The 17114-nt window shown below is 40.5% G+C and overlaps 1 protein-coding gene across 2 annotated transcripts in view; it reads right to left on the minus strand.

Moving 5' to 3' along the window:
• The window catches only part of slc9a5 (solute carrier family 9 member A5), a 157824-nt gene that overhangs the window by 74889 nt on the left and 65821 nt on the right, over positions 1 to 17114 (minus strand). For both annotated transcript variants that reach the window (XM_028809352.2, XM_051931682.1), the window contains exons 4-5: positions 9107 to 9185; positions 4990 to 5167 (exon numbers count right to left, since the gene is read on the minus strand). In XM_028809352.2, the coding sequence (XP_028665185.2) occupies positions 4990 to 5167; positions 9107 to 9185 (257 nt within the window). The remainder of the gene's footprint in view (positions 1 to 4989; positions 5168 to 9106; positions 9186 to 17114) is intronic.

The raw sequence follows: 17114 nt of genomic DNA on the forward strand, positions 1-17114 counted from the left end.
TAATCAGATCACTAGGACAGCATTTTTTTCACTTAAGAAACATAGCAAAAGTTAGACCTCTTATATAATTAAAAGATGCTAAGAAATTAGTTCACACTTTTGTTTTCAGTCGACTAGATTACTGTAACACACTCCTCTCAGGACTACCCAAAAAAGACATCAATCGTTTGCAACTAGTGCAGAATGCAGCTGCTAGAATCCTTACCAGGAAAAGAAAATCCGAACACATTTCTCCAGTTTTGATGTCACTACACTGGTTACCTGTGTCATTCAGGATTGACTTTAAAATTCTGCTTATGGTTTATAAAGCTTTAAATAATCTCGCTCCATCTTATATATCAGAATGTCTGACGTCTTATATTCCAAATCGTAACCTCAGATCCTCAAATGAGTGTCTGCTTAGAATTCCAAGAGCAAAACTTAACAGAAGTGGTGAGGCGGCCTTCTGCTGTTATGCACCTAAAATCTGGAATAGCCTGCCAGTAGGAATTCGCCAGGCTAATACAGTGGAGCTCTTTAAAACACTGCTGAAAACACATTACTTTAACATGGCTTTCTCATAACTTCACTTTAATTTAATCCTGATACTCTGTATATTCAATTCATTATAATAACTATTCATGGTGGCTCTAAAATCCATACTAGCCCCAGCTCTCTCTTCTGTTTCTTTTTCCGGTTTTCTGTGGTGGCGACCTGCGCCACCACCACTTAATCGAAGCATCATGATGTTCCTACATTGATGGATTAAAATCCATAAGTCTACATGACCATCATCATCAAGTCCTTCTATGAGAACCCTAAATACAAAGAGGACTGTTCATTAATGTGAGGTAGAATGTCCAGAGGGGGCTGGGTGGTCTCATGGCCTGGTACCCCTGCAGATTTTATTTTTTTTCTCCAGCCGTCTGGAGTTTTTTTGTTTTCTCTGTCCTCCCTGGCCAACCTTACTCTTATTCTATGTTAATTAATGTTGTTTTATTTTAATTCTTACTTTGTCTTTTTTTCTCTTTTCTTCATCATGTAAAGCACTTTAAGCTACATTATTTGTATAAAAAAGTGCTATGTAAATAAATGTTGTTGTTGTTGTTTTACTCTTTCAGTTTTGACCTTTGCATGTATCTTTTGACAATGTTCGTTTCCTGACCATTTTTGCCAGTTTTCAGGGAAGTTTGGGATTTAAAAAAAGCAGGTGGGCTTATCTACACTGTAATGCAGCTGAACTGCTAGGGTTTTCTTCTGGCATTTTTTCCTTTTGGTAGAACAACAGTATCCTAGATGAGTCTTCAGAAGTGTGTTGTACAGCTTGAACATAACCCCTGGTGATTTTTGAAAGAGATAATTATATGCAGCATTATGACAACACGCTTCTGCACAGAACTGTAACGTACAGTATTAGTCAAACATAACATCCCATCTAAGCCATGTTGACCATTTGCTAATACAACTGTATATGTTATGATTTGCTCAAGGGTTTCTTTCATAATTGCTTCCATTAGTTCCAGTGATACACAGTAAGCTTACTATGGCCAATCTGATTACCTTTTTATGTGAAGTAATAATTTTCTTCAGGGTCCTACTTAGGATTTTTTTTTCAGTCTACAATGTCATCTAAAAACATGTGTAACGGTTTATACCTCAGCCAATAGTTCCCTTGGGCACTTCTGGGTAAATGCTATTCTCTCTTGACTATTTATTTGATTTAAATTTTTTATTGTAGTAACACTTCTCTCCCTGTAATCCTCAGATTCTTTATTATCTCATTACTATTTCCCAGTTGGGTGGTTTGTGACTTCTTTACAGGTAAAACTATTAGGCATTGCCTATTTCCTACTCCCTTTCCTGCATATTTTATTAGCCAAAAGTTCTTCTTGGTTGTTCCTTTACTGCTACAATACCATAAAAAAACTCTTAGGGTTAACATTTACATTCTTCACTAGAATTCTTCTTCCCTTTTAAATGTTGCTCTCATGTGCTCCTAAACCCTACAGTTAATGGTGGAGTTATTTATCTTGTGTGACTTATACAGTTATTTTTTATTCTTTTGTTTCTTTCTTTATTTCCAACTGATCCCCTGATGAGTTCTTTTACATTTCCTAATTCTTCTAAATGTTGGATCGGACATTTTCTGCATCATATGCAATATACCATTAAATGTAGCCCACTGTATCTCAGACATCTCCATATCTTAACTTTCAATGCCAGTTGCTTCTATAGGTCATCTGTTTAAAGTTTTTCCTTACTAAAATTAAATATAATGGAATCTATTTTCCCTGTCACAAAACGTGATGCTGATTTCAATCCTCAGGCTCTAATGGTGCCATCACTACAGCTCCTGATTTCTATCCTAATCATTCAAGATTATTGAATACAGACTTCTCCTCTCCCTGGTGCTTTTTTATTATTAATTAATTCTATGATCTTCTGTTTCTATTCTACACTATTTGGTGAAAACTTCTAATTTGTATTTGTTTATACTGTAGTTCATTACTGTAACATCCCCACCTAAACTTGCTTAATTGATATGTTTAAAAACATCTCTCTCTATTATATAAAAAAATCTTGGGACGAGGCGAGACTTTTTCAGAGAGACCAGATGTGACTTTCTCAGAGACACACTTTCACGTTCCATGAGACAAAGAGTAGATGACAAAGTAGAATGTTGTAAAGAATTCAAAAACGATACACATGCAGAGCAGGCTAGATATAATGGAAGTACTAAAATTCAAAAGTCTCCAAAAAAATGATAATAAAGATCGCATTAGCGCAAACAAACGGAAATTATTACTCGGTGAAATAACAGAACAGTGAAAAGAGATCGAATATATTGTTCGATTTTAAACTTTAAGTCAAAGACTTGTAGATTGTCTAATTCATGTTGCCATTAGGAAAAAAGTAGTGTTTCTTCCCAATGAAGAGGCATATCCGCGAGAAATAAAAGATTTATTGTTTGGTGAAAGTGAAATCCACATACGCTGTCACGCTTGGGTCACAGAGCTGCACAGATACACAGGAGATTTTAGAGACAGAAACGTTATTCAAACACTTTAAACAAACATAAGTCTCTTTCAGGAGTGAATCGAGCTCTGTGTGTAGTCGGAGGGGTCAGTTCACTCAATTAAAAGAATAAAAAATCTTCCTCTTCATAGGGGTGCTTCTCGGGAGCAGGACCCCCCAACAAGAGCAGAGGATGTCTGGGGGAGAAGAGAGACAAAGCAGTGAGACAAAAGGACAGCTGCTGTACAGGCTTTTAAATGTTCGAAGTGCAGAGTGAGATGCAGATCACGTGGCACAGCAGCAGCAGCAAACCAGCAGCTGATCGAGCAAAGAGGAGTTAAAAAAAAAAACTGTATGTGTTTCCCATTGTATCACCGTTTAAGAGGGGGTTTCAGAGGAGCGACCGCGTCTCCTTGGGGTGCATTCAGCCCCCCCTTCACAACACGAGCAGCAGAGATGCAAAGTGGCTGGCGCAGGCCGGGGTTAGGGGATTGGTGACCAAAGCGAGCAGGGGGCAAAGCCCCCTAGTATCATAATACTGCTTTCTGTGCTGAGGATGGAAGAACATTTTATTTATTTAGTATTATCTGGCTGATGCCTTTTAACCAAGATGTCTTACAGTATTTGAGAAATATTTGGTTCATTTTCTTTTGTTTCTCTAACTAGAGCACTTGCTCATGGTCATGTGGTGTCAGTAGTGGGATTTAAACCCACAGTCTCTGGGTTTGAAGTTCAAAGCCAGTCCTATGCCACACTGATCAATAACACACACACACACACACGCACACACACACACACACACACACACACACACACACACACACACACACACACACACACAAGCACACGCACGCACACACACACACGCACCTCCAGTTCTGCAGCTTTCTTTTTAAATGTCCACAGTTAAATGTCATTCATCCCCTTTGAAGCTGTACTTGCATTCTCTCTTTATTAATGGTATTACAGCCTGGTTCTTTTGATCTTGCCTGTTGTCCCTTATCTTCAAAGATGTATTTTATTATCACGTTTGTCTTTTTATACACAATCATTAATATTATTGTCTAATACATTACACAATCTGCTCCAACCCCTATTTTAAACATGTTAACCTGTACATACGCCTTGCCAATGCATCAATGCCCTCTTGTTCAAATGAAAGTAGTGTTGATTTTGAAGTTCAAATCTGATAAAATATAAACAGTGCCTGACAAACATATGGCCACTTGTCTTAAAGCTTCAGATCTCTTCTAATTTGTACTTGAATGGTGCATGTGACAGAGAGAACGTCAAAGAAGACTACCTTGTCATCTCTGCTAGTTCATTTAGCAGCTAGCCCTCTAAATGTGTCCTTCAGAAATGTCAGACCATCCTTAATTGTGTCATCTGTTCATTCACACACAGTTGCAACTGGGTCCAGCCAAACTCTGCCCAGAGTGTATCCACATCTGCATGGAGGCACCAAGTGAGCAATATAACCTGTGAGTCTCTGTGAATCAATCACCATCTTACTCTTACTCCGTGCACCACCTGCCTTTAACTCTCTTGCTTGAAAACTCCTGAGGTTGTTTAGGGGTACATGCTATCTACCTAAATGGCGTCTGTCAGGTTGTACCTCCCCAAGTATTCCTAATAAACACTGGACGAGACTGAAAGCTTGTTTCAAAATTCTCACCCACACTGGTCGCTAGATGGGTGACCAAGTAGAAATGAAGAACTAAGAACTCCGAAAGTAAAAAACTGCATTTGTTGAGTAAAACATACAATAAATGATACCTTAAAAACAAAAGTACTCTTTAAAAAGTTTGTAGTCTATGTGATGTTCTATAATGGGAAACAGTTACATTTAATCAATTAAGCAAATGTTAGAAGCTCATTGGGAACTCACTCACAATGCCAATAGTGAATTGGTGCCAACTCAGCTCGCTGATTAAAATTCTTGGATTAAGCTAAACCAATTATGAGCTTTAGCAAATGTGCCATGAAAATACTCACGCAAGGATGGAGGACAAAGAGAGCATCTCCGCAGTCAGGTATGCCAGGTATACCAGCAGGAAAACAAAGAGTGGCTCAATGATTCGGACTCGCTTGGTGAAGCGGGAGATGAGCGCCAGGGCAAAGGCAAAGAAGAGTCCAACTATAGTGCCACCGACACTCACCACAAAGAAGGAGGCTGAGGAAACAAAATGCGGTCACACTTGAGTATACACCGGACTTCTAGAATCTTGCATCCTGTCCACAGGTGTCCTGTAATTGGGTTTCATCTTAAATGCCACCCTTCCCCAATCGTTATTGATCCCTACATTGGTTCCCTGAAGCAGCACACATTAAGTTCAAATCCTTAATGCTTGCCTACAGAGTAGTCCGTAGGTTTGCACCTGTCTATATGGAGGAACTTGTGAGGTCCTATGCTCCTACTCACCCTCTCAGTTCTGCTGATGAGTGGCATCTTGTGATGCCAAGTCTGTGTGGCATCAAATTTGAATGCAGTCGATTTTCATGTGTAGATCCTAGCTTGAGGGAAAAGCTGCCCACCTCCTTTCATAATGATGACTCCCCAGTGTGTTTGAAGAGTCTTTGGTTTGGCGGATTTCTGCCTAACTGCATTAGTTGTGAAGTGTAGCTCACTTGTATTTTGCTCTGAGCTCTTCACTTGTGATGATCAACTGAGGTTTACTCAATTATGTTGATCCTTATTTGAAAGTTGCTTTGCATAAAGGCATCTGCTATGCAAATACATTTAAAATGTAAATATAAACATTAACTTTTTATGCATTTAGCGACTTCTTCACTAATGCTAAAAGCAGAAACTGATTGCATTCATTTCATGCATAATGCTGACTGAGCATTTTACTCAGTCACAAAATTGCTACCATGGCTGCCTCACATCTCTCTCTTTGGGTTACTCTCTGTGGAGTTCACATCTTCTACTCAGGTCTGTTTGGTGTTTTTTCTTCCCAAAGACGGGCAAGTTTGAGAAATCTGTCAAGTCTAAATTGGTCTGATATTAGTGAGTTTCCGACCAGCAGAGTTTTATATTTAGGTACCACTGTGGCAAAACAGGCTTCTCTCCAGAAAACATTAAAAAGTGGTCTGTGGCCATCGGCTGAAGGCATAAATGGATCTTGGCCTTGAGATAACTAGCCACAGTTTTCATCTCCTACATCCTCACCTTTACCAATTCTCCTTTTTTCCTTTAATATATTGCATTTTGATACCTTTAGGCACAACTCTTTGACGTCTAGCCAGTTCTGATGAGACTTAGTTTGCATTCATGTGCCTCTGTGCAAATTCTAGGGTAGTTATATCTTTTGAGTTACATTGTGATCAGAACCACACATTCTCACAATCTCATTGCTGTAGTGAACAGCTTGAATAAAATCATAACACTAATTTAGATGTTGTTAGCTCTGCAAGAGCTGATGTCAATTACTTGTGCTGGGATCTCTCCTTCTGGTGTGCACCCACCCTTTCATCTCTATTGAATTTTGTTTGAGTACAGAAATAAAGGACTTGGGATAGCATAAGGAGATGAGCATCACTAGTAGCAGGATATAATGGTGAAGTAAAAAGCACAAGAAGGACTAAAGTGGCAGAAAACTGTGGAGATAATGGGGATGGGTGGATGGATGGATGGATGACACCAAGTCAGATGGGTCAAAATGTCTGTGGAGACAACGGAATGTGTAAACAGACAAATGGTGCAAGATAGACTAGCTGATGTAAACCCAAAAAGAGGAATTGCCTATGTTTTCACAACTCAATCCATGGATATCATCTCTCTCTAGTCAATTCAAGTCGGGGAGCATGCACTGGTACAATGCATTGCCACACTCACTACACGACGAAACAACTCTAGATCCCGGTTGGCAACCCCTCAGGCAGACACACGGTCCAGTCCCACCCTCCGGAAATGACCCTCTATCTGCCACAGCCAGGTGTTTCGTGGGTGGCCCCTTGGCCTGGTCCAGCCACTCAGGTCCCCGACAATGAGAATCATGCGAGCCGGATCAGCCGGAAATGCACCACATGGCCGTAGTGCCGTAACTGACGCTCCCTCACAATGCAGGTAATGTGCCTCACTTGGGACTCCATGCACAACCACTCATTCAACACAAAGTTAAACCAATGGTACCCAAGGATTTTCCAAAGAGACACAGTACCAAAGGAGTCCAGTCTTCGTCTCAGGTCACTGGATAGCATCCATGTCTCGCAACCATATAGCAAGACAGGAAGCACCAGGACTCCAAAGACCTGGACCTTTGTCCCATATCGGGAGTGACACACACCCCTTTCCAGCGACCTCATGACCCCCCATGCTCTCCCAATCCGTCTACTGACTTCATAGGAAGAGTCACCAGAGACATGAATGTCTCTGCCAAGGTAAGTAAACCTCTCAACAAGGTCAACACTCTCTCCGCAGATAGACACACTGCTGATGGCTGTGCCCAAGAGGTCATTAAAGGCCTGGATCTTGGTTTTTATCCAGGACACTCGCAAGCCCAGACACTCAGACTCCTCGCTCAGTCTCTCAAGTGCACTGATCAGAGCCTCTATTGACTCCGCAAAGATCACAGCATCGTCAGCGAAGTCAAGATCCGTGAATCTTTCTTCACCAACAGATGCCCCACAGCTGCTGGATCCCACGACCTTGCCCAACACCCAGTCCATACAAGCATTGAACAGAGTAGGAGCAAAAACACACCCCTGACGAATCCCAGAATCAACTGGGAAAAACACAGAAGTTCTGCCTCCACGCTGCACAGCACTCACAATACCAGTGTACAGGCCGGACATGATATCCCGCGAACCTTCAGGATGCACCACCGGGCAGCTCGATCAACTGAGTCAAACGCTTTACAAAAATTGACAAAGGGTGCAAAGAAACTCTGCTGATATTCATGATTGCGCTCCATGAGAACCCTCAGTGCCAGGATGTGGTCGATGGGTAGACTTCTTAGGCGTAAAACCAGACTGTTCCGGTCGCTGGTAGGTTAGCAAGTGATCACAGATCCCATTGAGGATGACCCTAGCAAGGACCTTACCCGGCACCGAGATCAGTGTTGTTCCCCTGTAGTTGCTGCAATCCAGGCGATCACCCTTCCCTTTCCAGTCAGTTGGGATGATGCCAGTCTCCCAAATGGAAGCAAAGATTGCTTTCAATGCCAGGAGGACAGCCTTACCACCAGCCTGGAGAAGTTCACCCTGGATACCACAAATCCCTGCAGCCTTTCCCCCCCTCAGTTGGTTCACCACCTGTGCAATCTCAGTGAGATTTGGTGGTTTACAGCTAATTGGAGGATCAGCCTCAAGAACCGTGAACCGAGAGATATCCAACGTCCTATCTGGAAGGATCAGCTTTGAACAACTGCTCAAAGTAGCCAGCCCAGCGGGTCACAACTGCAATGTCATCCGTAAGGACCGTTTCATCAGCCGCCCTGACTGCAACTCTCCAAGGAACAGATTCAGATGTGCGTAATGCTTTGATTCCTCTGTAAGCAGGACATGGATCGCTAGACCACAGATGGTGTGTCACTTGCTCACAGATTCATCTAACAAACGCCTCTTTATTTGCCCTCAGAGCCCTCACAGCCGTTCTTCTCAGTTCCCGGTACAGACCAGAGTTGCCATTGAGCCGTGCGCTGCCACTCCTCTCGATGATATCCAGGGTGCCCTGTGAGATGAAACACCTCCTTCTGGGGACACTGGTAACATCAACACCACCCTCAGCAACCTTCAGGGTCATGTCACGGAAGGTCTCCCGCATCACATTAGGATCAGCAGTTGCACCCAAATCTGCAAGTTCCACACACAAACTGTGTGCAAACTCTCTAGGTAGATGCATTATAATTCCATTAAAAGATCTTATCAGAGGTGACCGCAGCAGTCCCAGTATTGATAAGAAGCACACTGATACTATATTAAGAATGCTCTAGCCAATCGGTCAGTCCTCATGTAGAACTCGACTCTCTTTAAACCATTCGACAGAATAAAAATGAAGAGAATGACAGTGATAGAAAGTAAAACATACTTTTGTAAGGATTGTTAGAGGCTTGATATCAGAGTGGGCTATCATCTACAGATTATAAAAAGAATTTGTGCTGTCACTTACCAATGCCTTTAAAATAATCAACAGGATGAACATTGATGGTTCCCATCTCCACAAAAGAGTTGAACACTTTGTACAACACCTGTAACATGCAAAAAAAAAATCTGTAAGCGGTATATGGTGAGATGAGCATTTAAGAAACACACACAAGTTAGCACCGACTGTGGATTTTACATTTTCAATCCATTCATCCATCTATCCACCCATCATTGAATGTGTAGTTCATTAGAATGATTACTACTTATTATCAAGAAGCCACTTTAAACACTGGAGTGAGTGTTCAGGATTCAACTTTTTAGCCTAATAAATGCACAATGGCTGTCATCAGTTATATACAACCAACACAACTAGCTGAATGCAGCAGTGAGTAAACGGACAAACAAAGCTAGGAAATGGGGATGGGGAGGGTGGTGGGTTGTTCAGGTTAGATCATACTGACCGCCTCTGCCCAGCATTTTAATGGGTCACGTGCAGCCACTGCATAATAAATGACATTCAACCAAGGCTGGCTTCACAAAAAGTCACCAGAAACGGCTGTGATTTTTGTTTCTCAGAAACATGGCTAACTGCTAAGAAAACCAGATGCCGCAGTACCGCCAGATGGCTTTAATGTATTCATATGGATCTGCCTGAACTGTCAGGTAACAGCAGAGGAAGTGTCATTCGTTTTATGGTAAATAATGTGTGGAGTCTGAATATTAAAACTGTCTCTAAAAACTGTTCACTGCAGTATTTGATGACCAAGTGTCATCTGTTTTATCGTTGGAGTTCTTCAGTGTTTTTCTGGTTACTGTTGACATTCCACTTCAAGCCAACAGCAACAGCGTGCTGTACCATCTGTAAAACATCATCATAGAATATGAACATTTGCATCCTAAAGAATTATTTATTGTTGCTGCAGGCTTCAACAAAGCAAATATACAGAATAGTTACACGTTACCATCGACATGTCATCTGCCTTACAAGGGAGACTAATAGTCAGGATCATTGTTTGCCACCCACTACGGCACCCCTACCTCAGGTAGTCCAATCATCTGAAAGTACTTCTGCTGCCGGCTTACAAGCAAAAACTTAGGAGCTAGTTCTGGACTGAAGAAGCGAGGAAACATGTCTAGAGACTCTTCATCAGATATGGATGAGTATAGAAACATAGTAATGGGACTCATTAAAACATGCATGGATAACTGTGTGCCTATGAATAAGAAACCGTGGATCACCAGTGACATCAGGAATTTACTACGTGACCTGCAGCAACATGTTTTGGGATGGCAAATTGGAAACACATAAGAAATGACACTGTGAGCTCAGAAAGCAATTAAAGTAGCTAAGCTGGAGATCCTGTTGATTACCAGCAGTGTCTCATGCAAAACTTGACAGGGTTTAGAGATGCCTACAAATTACCAAGTAGAACCTCATCCAATCTCATCCACATCTTTAATCCCTAATAAAATTAATGCTTTGATGCCAACTTTGAGAGTGATAAAAAGCAACCCATTATTCAGCTGACTGCAGCACCGCATGATTCAACCCTCTCTGCTTCTTAACATGACGCATTGAGGATGCTTTTAATGACTTAAAGTTCATGAAGTGTTCTTTCTGAATGAAATGTCAGGGTGTGTTTTAAAAACATCTTTAATATCTCCCTGAAAAGAATCTCTGGTCCTATCTGTTTCCAAAGGATGATTATTAGCACTGTGCCAAAGAAAACAACCGCAGACTGACGGAACAACTACAGACGTGTGGAACTCACTCACATTATGATGAAGTGTTGACTTGTTTTAAAAAGTCTTGACCAGACTCCTCGTTTGTGTAGCATCACAATGGCTTCACAGAGCACTCTAGAACTTGGGACTAAGTGCTCTCAGTTGCAGGTGGCTTTTGGTCTTCCTAACTGGCAGACCTCAGTACGTAAAGATTGGCAGCATCACATCGTCCACACTGACCCTCAATACAGGCACCCCTCAGAGTAGTGTGCTGAACCCTCTTCTACGCTCCTTGTTCAACTATGACTTTTTTCACCGAAAGCAGCTCCAACTTCATCATTACAATTGCTAATGATTCCACCATCATCATAGTCCTGATCATAAACAATGAAGAGACAGCTTACAGAGAAAAGGTTAACCAAGTGGTGTCAGGACAACAATCTCACCCTTAATGTCACCAAAGCCAAAGTGCTAGTTATATAATTCAGGAAGAAGTAAGCAGGCAACACTTCCATCAGTACTGGAGGGAATGATATCGAGAAAGCGAACAGCTTTCAATTCACTGATGAACTGAAATTTGGCACAATACATTCTGGCTGCTGTCCAGATGGTTCACTGAACACCTTTACTTCTTAAAACATCTGAGGAAAGTTTACATTTCTCAATGTGTTCTCACTGACTTCTATATGTGCACAGTAGAGTCCATCCCTCTTTGGCTACATGACATTCTGGTACAGCCCCTCCTCAGCTCTGGAACGTAAAGCACTACAGAGGGTGGCATGACCAGCATTGAGCTGCCTTCTGTTCAGGACATATACTGTAGAGCAAACACTGCCTTCAAAGGCAAACAGCATTATTAAAGACCTCGACAGTCCTGCACAAGGACTCTTCTTTCTACTCTGTTCTGGAAAATGGTACAGGACCATTAGCATTCTCACCAGTAGACTCAGAGCAAGGTTGTTATTGACAATGAGAACTATAACTAAACTGACTAAAAATCAGTCAGTCAGTCAGTCATCATCCAACCTGCTATATCCTAACACAGGGTCACGGGGTCTGCTGGAGCCAATCCCAGCCAACACAGGGCACAAGGCAGGAACAGATCCCGGGCAGGGTGCCAGCCCACCGCAGCTGACTAAAAATGCACTTTATTATTAAAAATAAAAGTGAAAGTAGAAGCCGCGATAAAAATGAACACTAAATTGAACGTAAAACTGCACACTCAAAATATATCTATCTACTATACAATAAAACACTAAGGTCTGTGTGTCCAGTCACTCAGAGATATCTGACTGGTCCATTTGGCTTTGGTGACAAAATAAAAAGTGTGAGCGTGAGACACATGAGAAGGATTAAAGATGCACACTGAGAGAGTCGCCATTAAAGACGACTAACTATCTATCTATCTATCTATCTATCTATCTATCTATCTATCTATCTATCTATCTATCTATCTATCTATCTACCTACCTACCTGTCTGGCTGAAGTAAAATTAAAATAAATGGAAACAATAATCCATTGCTTCTTTTTTTTAATTGAGCCAAATGTCCCCCCTGTTATACACTACATAACTTTGTAGCCTAACAGTTGTCAGCTAACTAGAAAAGACATGTTAGTGATGTGGAGACACAGCAAACAATTGGCCATAAACAGGAAAATATTGTCCTGGAGTATTCAGAGACTGGTGCAGACAATGATAACAGCAAATGTGTAATCAATACTGGATTATGAAACTTCGTTAACTGGACCGGACTTTAATACTCTTCAGCTGCTTTCGTAATTGTCTATTAAGGAGGACCATGACATGCTGAAAAAAATGCAAATCTACCACCAAAGGTAAAATGTCAGGGCACTGGTCAACCAATATTTACAGCTGCCTTCTGTTCACCTTAGTCAGACAAATTCAATAGGACAGAAAATGGATTGTTGCAGGCTTTTACTAAGGATTAGTCCTTTTCAAAGCTATGATTAGTAAGCCATTCATCTGCGAGTCATCTTCTGAATGTTTTGTAAAAGAGTGCCTCACTCACATTGTAGAAGTACTAAGCTGTTCAAGGAACGGGCGGCTTACATTTTTTTTAATCATTTATTGTAATTATTAAAAGCATGTAACGTTCCATACAATCAAGTCAAACTTAGTAAAACTAAATTCAATTTAACCTCCACCCATGAGAAAGAGAGGAAGGCCAACAGCCAGTGTAAAACTTTAAGAGTAGTAAAGAGGGAAAGACGTCCTTCTCCCCAATATAAATGCTTATTCTAAAATGTTATTGATTAGATCCTGCCAGGTTTTAAAGAAGTTCTGCACAGATCGTCTAAGTGAGAATTTGATTTTTTCCAGTTTCAAATAGTATATAACATCAGGTACCCACTGACTTCAAATAGGAGAGTTAGGATTCTTCTAGTCTAGCAAGATAAGTCTACGTGCCAATACTTTTCATTTGACTTCGTTTCATTTGACTATTGATAAACACGTCTATCTATTATGCCAAAAAAAAAACAACTTTGTTCATCTCATTTAAATCTTATTTTTTTTAATGATTCTCAGCTTTTCTGATAGTGGGACTGGATATACTCAGCTACTGCAGATCACTTTTGTTATCTAAAATGAACTCAGAATTCTTATATATGCAGTAGGACTGTCAATCAGTACTTCAGACCAGAAGTTTCATATTTAAAATGTTGTTTGATTATACGGGGGTTACATCAAAGTGTTTGTTGCTGTGAGGTACCAGTAACATGCTATGTTCACAATAAATGTTGAAATTTTCATACACACTGTTTGGCGCTCAAGTACTCATAAACATTCCATTTTAATTAACCATACAGTAAAACGCACCCTGTGATGCATCTCAGTTCCTTACTCTTTGATAAAGACATTATTCTTCCTTTTTTTTATTGTATCATAACCTAGGAAAGTTTGATTGTTGCTAGCTGTTGAGCCTTTTATTTCTTATCTCATGGATCTTTGTTACAGCTCATTCAAGATTTAAAATTGATATGGAGTGGAATTTTGGGTAATCAAAGCTTTTGCAAGACCTTGTCAACATGGCAGCTGAAAGTGAAGAGCAATTTCAGCTGAGGTTTCTTGCATTTCTTATTTCTATTTGCTTACTTATGGCAACTGGTAATTTAAACCAAGTCTCTGGAGATGTGGAGCCGCTGCAGTTAACTCGGCTAAATCTACATCTACAGAAACGGTCCTGGCCTTGTTACTTACACTGATTAATATTAATAATGTGAATTCACACGAGTCACGAGACTGTCACTTTATTGCATAATCCCTAAACTGCTACACTGATTCCAAGTCCTCGTTTAACAACACTGGCCACTTTATTCAACTGCCTGCCCTGTCCTACCTCACTTGTACCACTCCAGGTTGAATGCTGTCAGCTATTGCAGTATTTTGTACTTTGTAGTTTAGTAATGATTGTTCTGCAATGTTGCATTACGTTTTTCAAGTCAAATGAAGTGACTTTAGTGTCATATAATTCATACACCAAATTGCAGCATACAGTGATATGAAAAAACAAATCCCAGGATGGCAGAGCAACAAATGCATAAACACAGGACAATTGCAAGACGTGTAAAGAATACTAGAAATACATAAATAATAGGCAAGTGAAGAGATTAGTTACCTGATGTCAATGTTAGTCGATAGCTGAAATACATATTTCCTTATCCTTACACACTGTACTCTAAATATATGTCAATATAGCTTTGATTGACTGAATGATTGATTGATTGTCTCACAGTGACACAGAGCATCAGAAGTAGGGACTGACATGTTTATGGCTGCATGTAAACAGGCGTTGCCTATAATCATTACTTGTGTATCTGTCTGATGTGATGGCTTTTGGAGGCGATGAGAAGTGTACAAGACTTCATACATGCAAGAAAATAATAAGCTTTTTTTTCCTTAAGAATGAAAAAGTCTTGTCATTGCTGGCTTTTGCAGAGCTTTGCCCAGACAGACCAAATATCTGATTAAAAAGAGGAAAAGAGAGTCTGAAGAATCTCCTCCTCACATACAGAAACTGCTCTGCCCATTGATTGTTAAGGAGAACTCAGCATGGAGAAGATATTTGCTATTTAACTCACTCATGTTCTGATTTCTTTCTAACAAGAATAATGAGCCATTGTGAAAGGGCAAAGTTGTAGGCAAACAGGAGAAAGACTCAACATATAGATTTAGGGATAGAAGAATAAAAACCATCCAAAAAGAGCTAGCATGAGAATGTGGGACACCTGCCAGGTGGTGCAAATAACCATCTTGTTGTGAAATAAAGAGGGCTGGTAGTCTTCCAGTGTCATGTCTAGACTGACCAGTAAAAATGAAGGGAGTGTGTCTGTGTGTAGTTATCTGCAATGTGCAAGACTGGTAGATTTAAAGCTCTCAGACATCCAAGTGCACTGTGACTAATGGCTGAACTGGGAAAGTTATCTGCATCTGAAGCCAGGCATGACAATGGTGTTTTGTTCTTTACTGTACTGTATACAGGTTAGTTTTGGAAAAAATGTTCTGTTTATGACACCAACTTCATTGTAGGGATGACTGTTACGGCACCCCATCCAGGTCTGATCCTGCCTTGTGCCCAGTGTAAGAACCAGTGTACGCATCAGTTCCCCATAACCCTGTAATAATGGCATGAATGGTTATATTTACCATCCTCTAAGGTCTGATGGAGATAAATGCAATGAGTGTAAGCTTCAGATCACCGGTAATTTTACTTTCCTCTAGAAAGCCACAATCTGTAGTTTCCACTAAAGCAGGTCAGCACTCAGTGACAGCCATCTGTCTGTGTGCTCGGCGAAGACCCATCTCCTGACGTGACTCAATGAGAATGATGTCCAGGGAGCAAGTGGCAAAATGGCACATCAAAGATTGTTGCTCTTTGTACAACCTGAGGGCCCTGAGCTCTTGGGCAAAAGCAAACAATAGGGATAAGAATTGTGAAAGAGTAAGGCAGACAAAGAACACGAGGCCACAATGAAAATACACAAAAGCTACATATCATGCAAAAAAAAGACAAACTTGCTCAAATTTCAAGCATGTGGTAATTAAGCCTGCGTGTGGTAAGAACAGTAGTCAAAAAACATTTAAAATGCCTCAATGAGAGATTCCTGGCAAGGCTGTCCTTGTCTACCACTCAGATCTGCAAAAATCCAGAGGGTTCTACAGTAAATGATTCAGTCAGTATGTGTGTTTATATGGTGCTTTCACAGCAGTTTAGTTCACTTAAATTACTTCTTAGTAAGCATTCTTAGTGCACTACATGCTGTTATAACTATAATATGAACATTAAATAAATTACAGGCAACAGAAACACTAACAAAGTTTTAATATATCCAGAAATCATACTGATATTATATACTCTATGTAGAAAATATACAGAAATGATGTATATATGCATATGCCATGGCAGTGCAGGGTAGAGTAAGGCTCAAGTCCATTAGAAGGAGATGACGAGGTGTACTGTAAGAGTGTGCTGGAGAGTGCCATGAGCATCAGACAGAGTGCTAGAGTGCACTTGGAGAGTGAGTAAAGTCATAGCGGCCTAGTAAGAGGAAAAACACCTCCTGCCCGGTTTAGAACAATATGTGGAGCTCCAGGAGGGGGTTCCATGTTGCCCTTTCAAAGATGAGATCTGAGAAGGCCGACCACATGCCAGTTGTTCACCTCCAATCTGCCATAAAGCAAAAAAGTTAAGCTGTCTCAAGACTTGGGGCTTCATTTATAAATCAGACCGTACAAATAGACTGATGTTGAAATCCCTGGATTGTACGTGAAAATCAGTGCACAAAGTGTGATTTATAAAATCAGAATGTTATGTCAAAGCATTCTTATACTGTATGTACACAACTGAAAAGGATGTGTTCAAACTTTATAGTTTGTTCACGTGACTGGTAGGCTACTGCTTGCTCATTTTTTATCTCCCAGATTGGAGACTTACTCATGGAGTTACAAGATTCATATGAAAAGAATAACCAGCAAATACAAATATCTTATTAGGCTCAGCTAAAAACTGGACGGCTAAAATGAGAATGACATTAACATGCAGACACAGGCCAGCAGAACGGCAATGCAGAAAGACTAGTAAGAGCAGGCAGTAGCAGGACTGTTTAATTCTACTTAAATAAAAATACATTTGCAATACTAACATGTGTTCCATTGATTTTGCTGTAGACTGTAGTAAAACACTGACCGTTTGTATCTGAACATTTCACACGTCACTTAGTTAAAGTTTGAGATTCACTTCATTGCCCTAGCATCATTTATCACAGATTAGGAGATTTTTTGACAGAT

Source organism: Erpetoichthys calabaricus, chromosome 9 (genome assembly GCF_900747795.2).
Source record: "Erpetoichthys calabaricus chromosome 9, fErpCal1.3, whole genome shotgun sequence".
Lineage (NCBI taxonomy): Eukaryota > Metazoa > Chordata > Cladistia > Polypteriformes > Polypteridae > Erpetoichthys > Erpetoichthys calabaricus.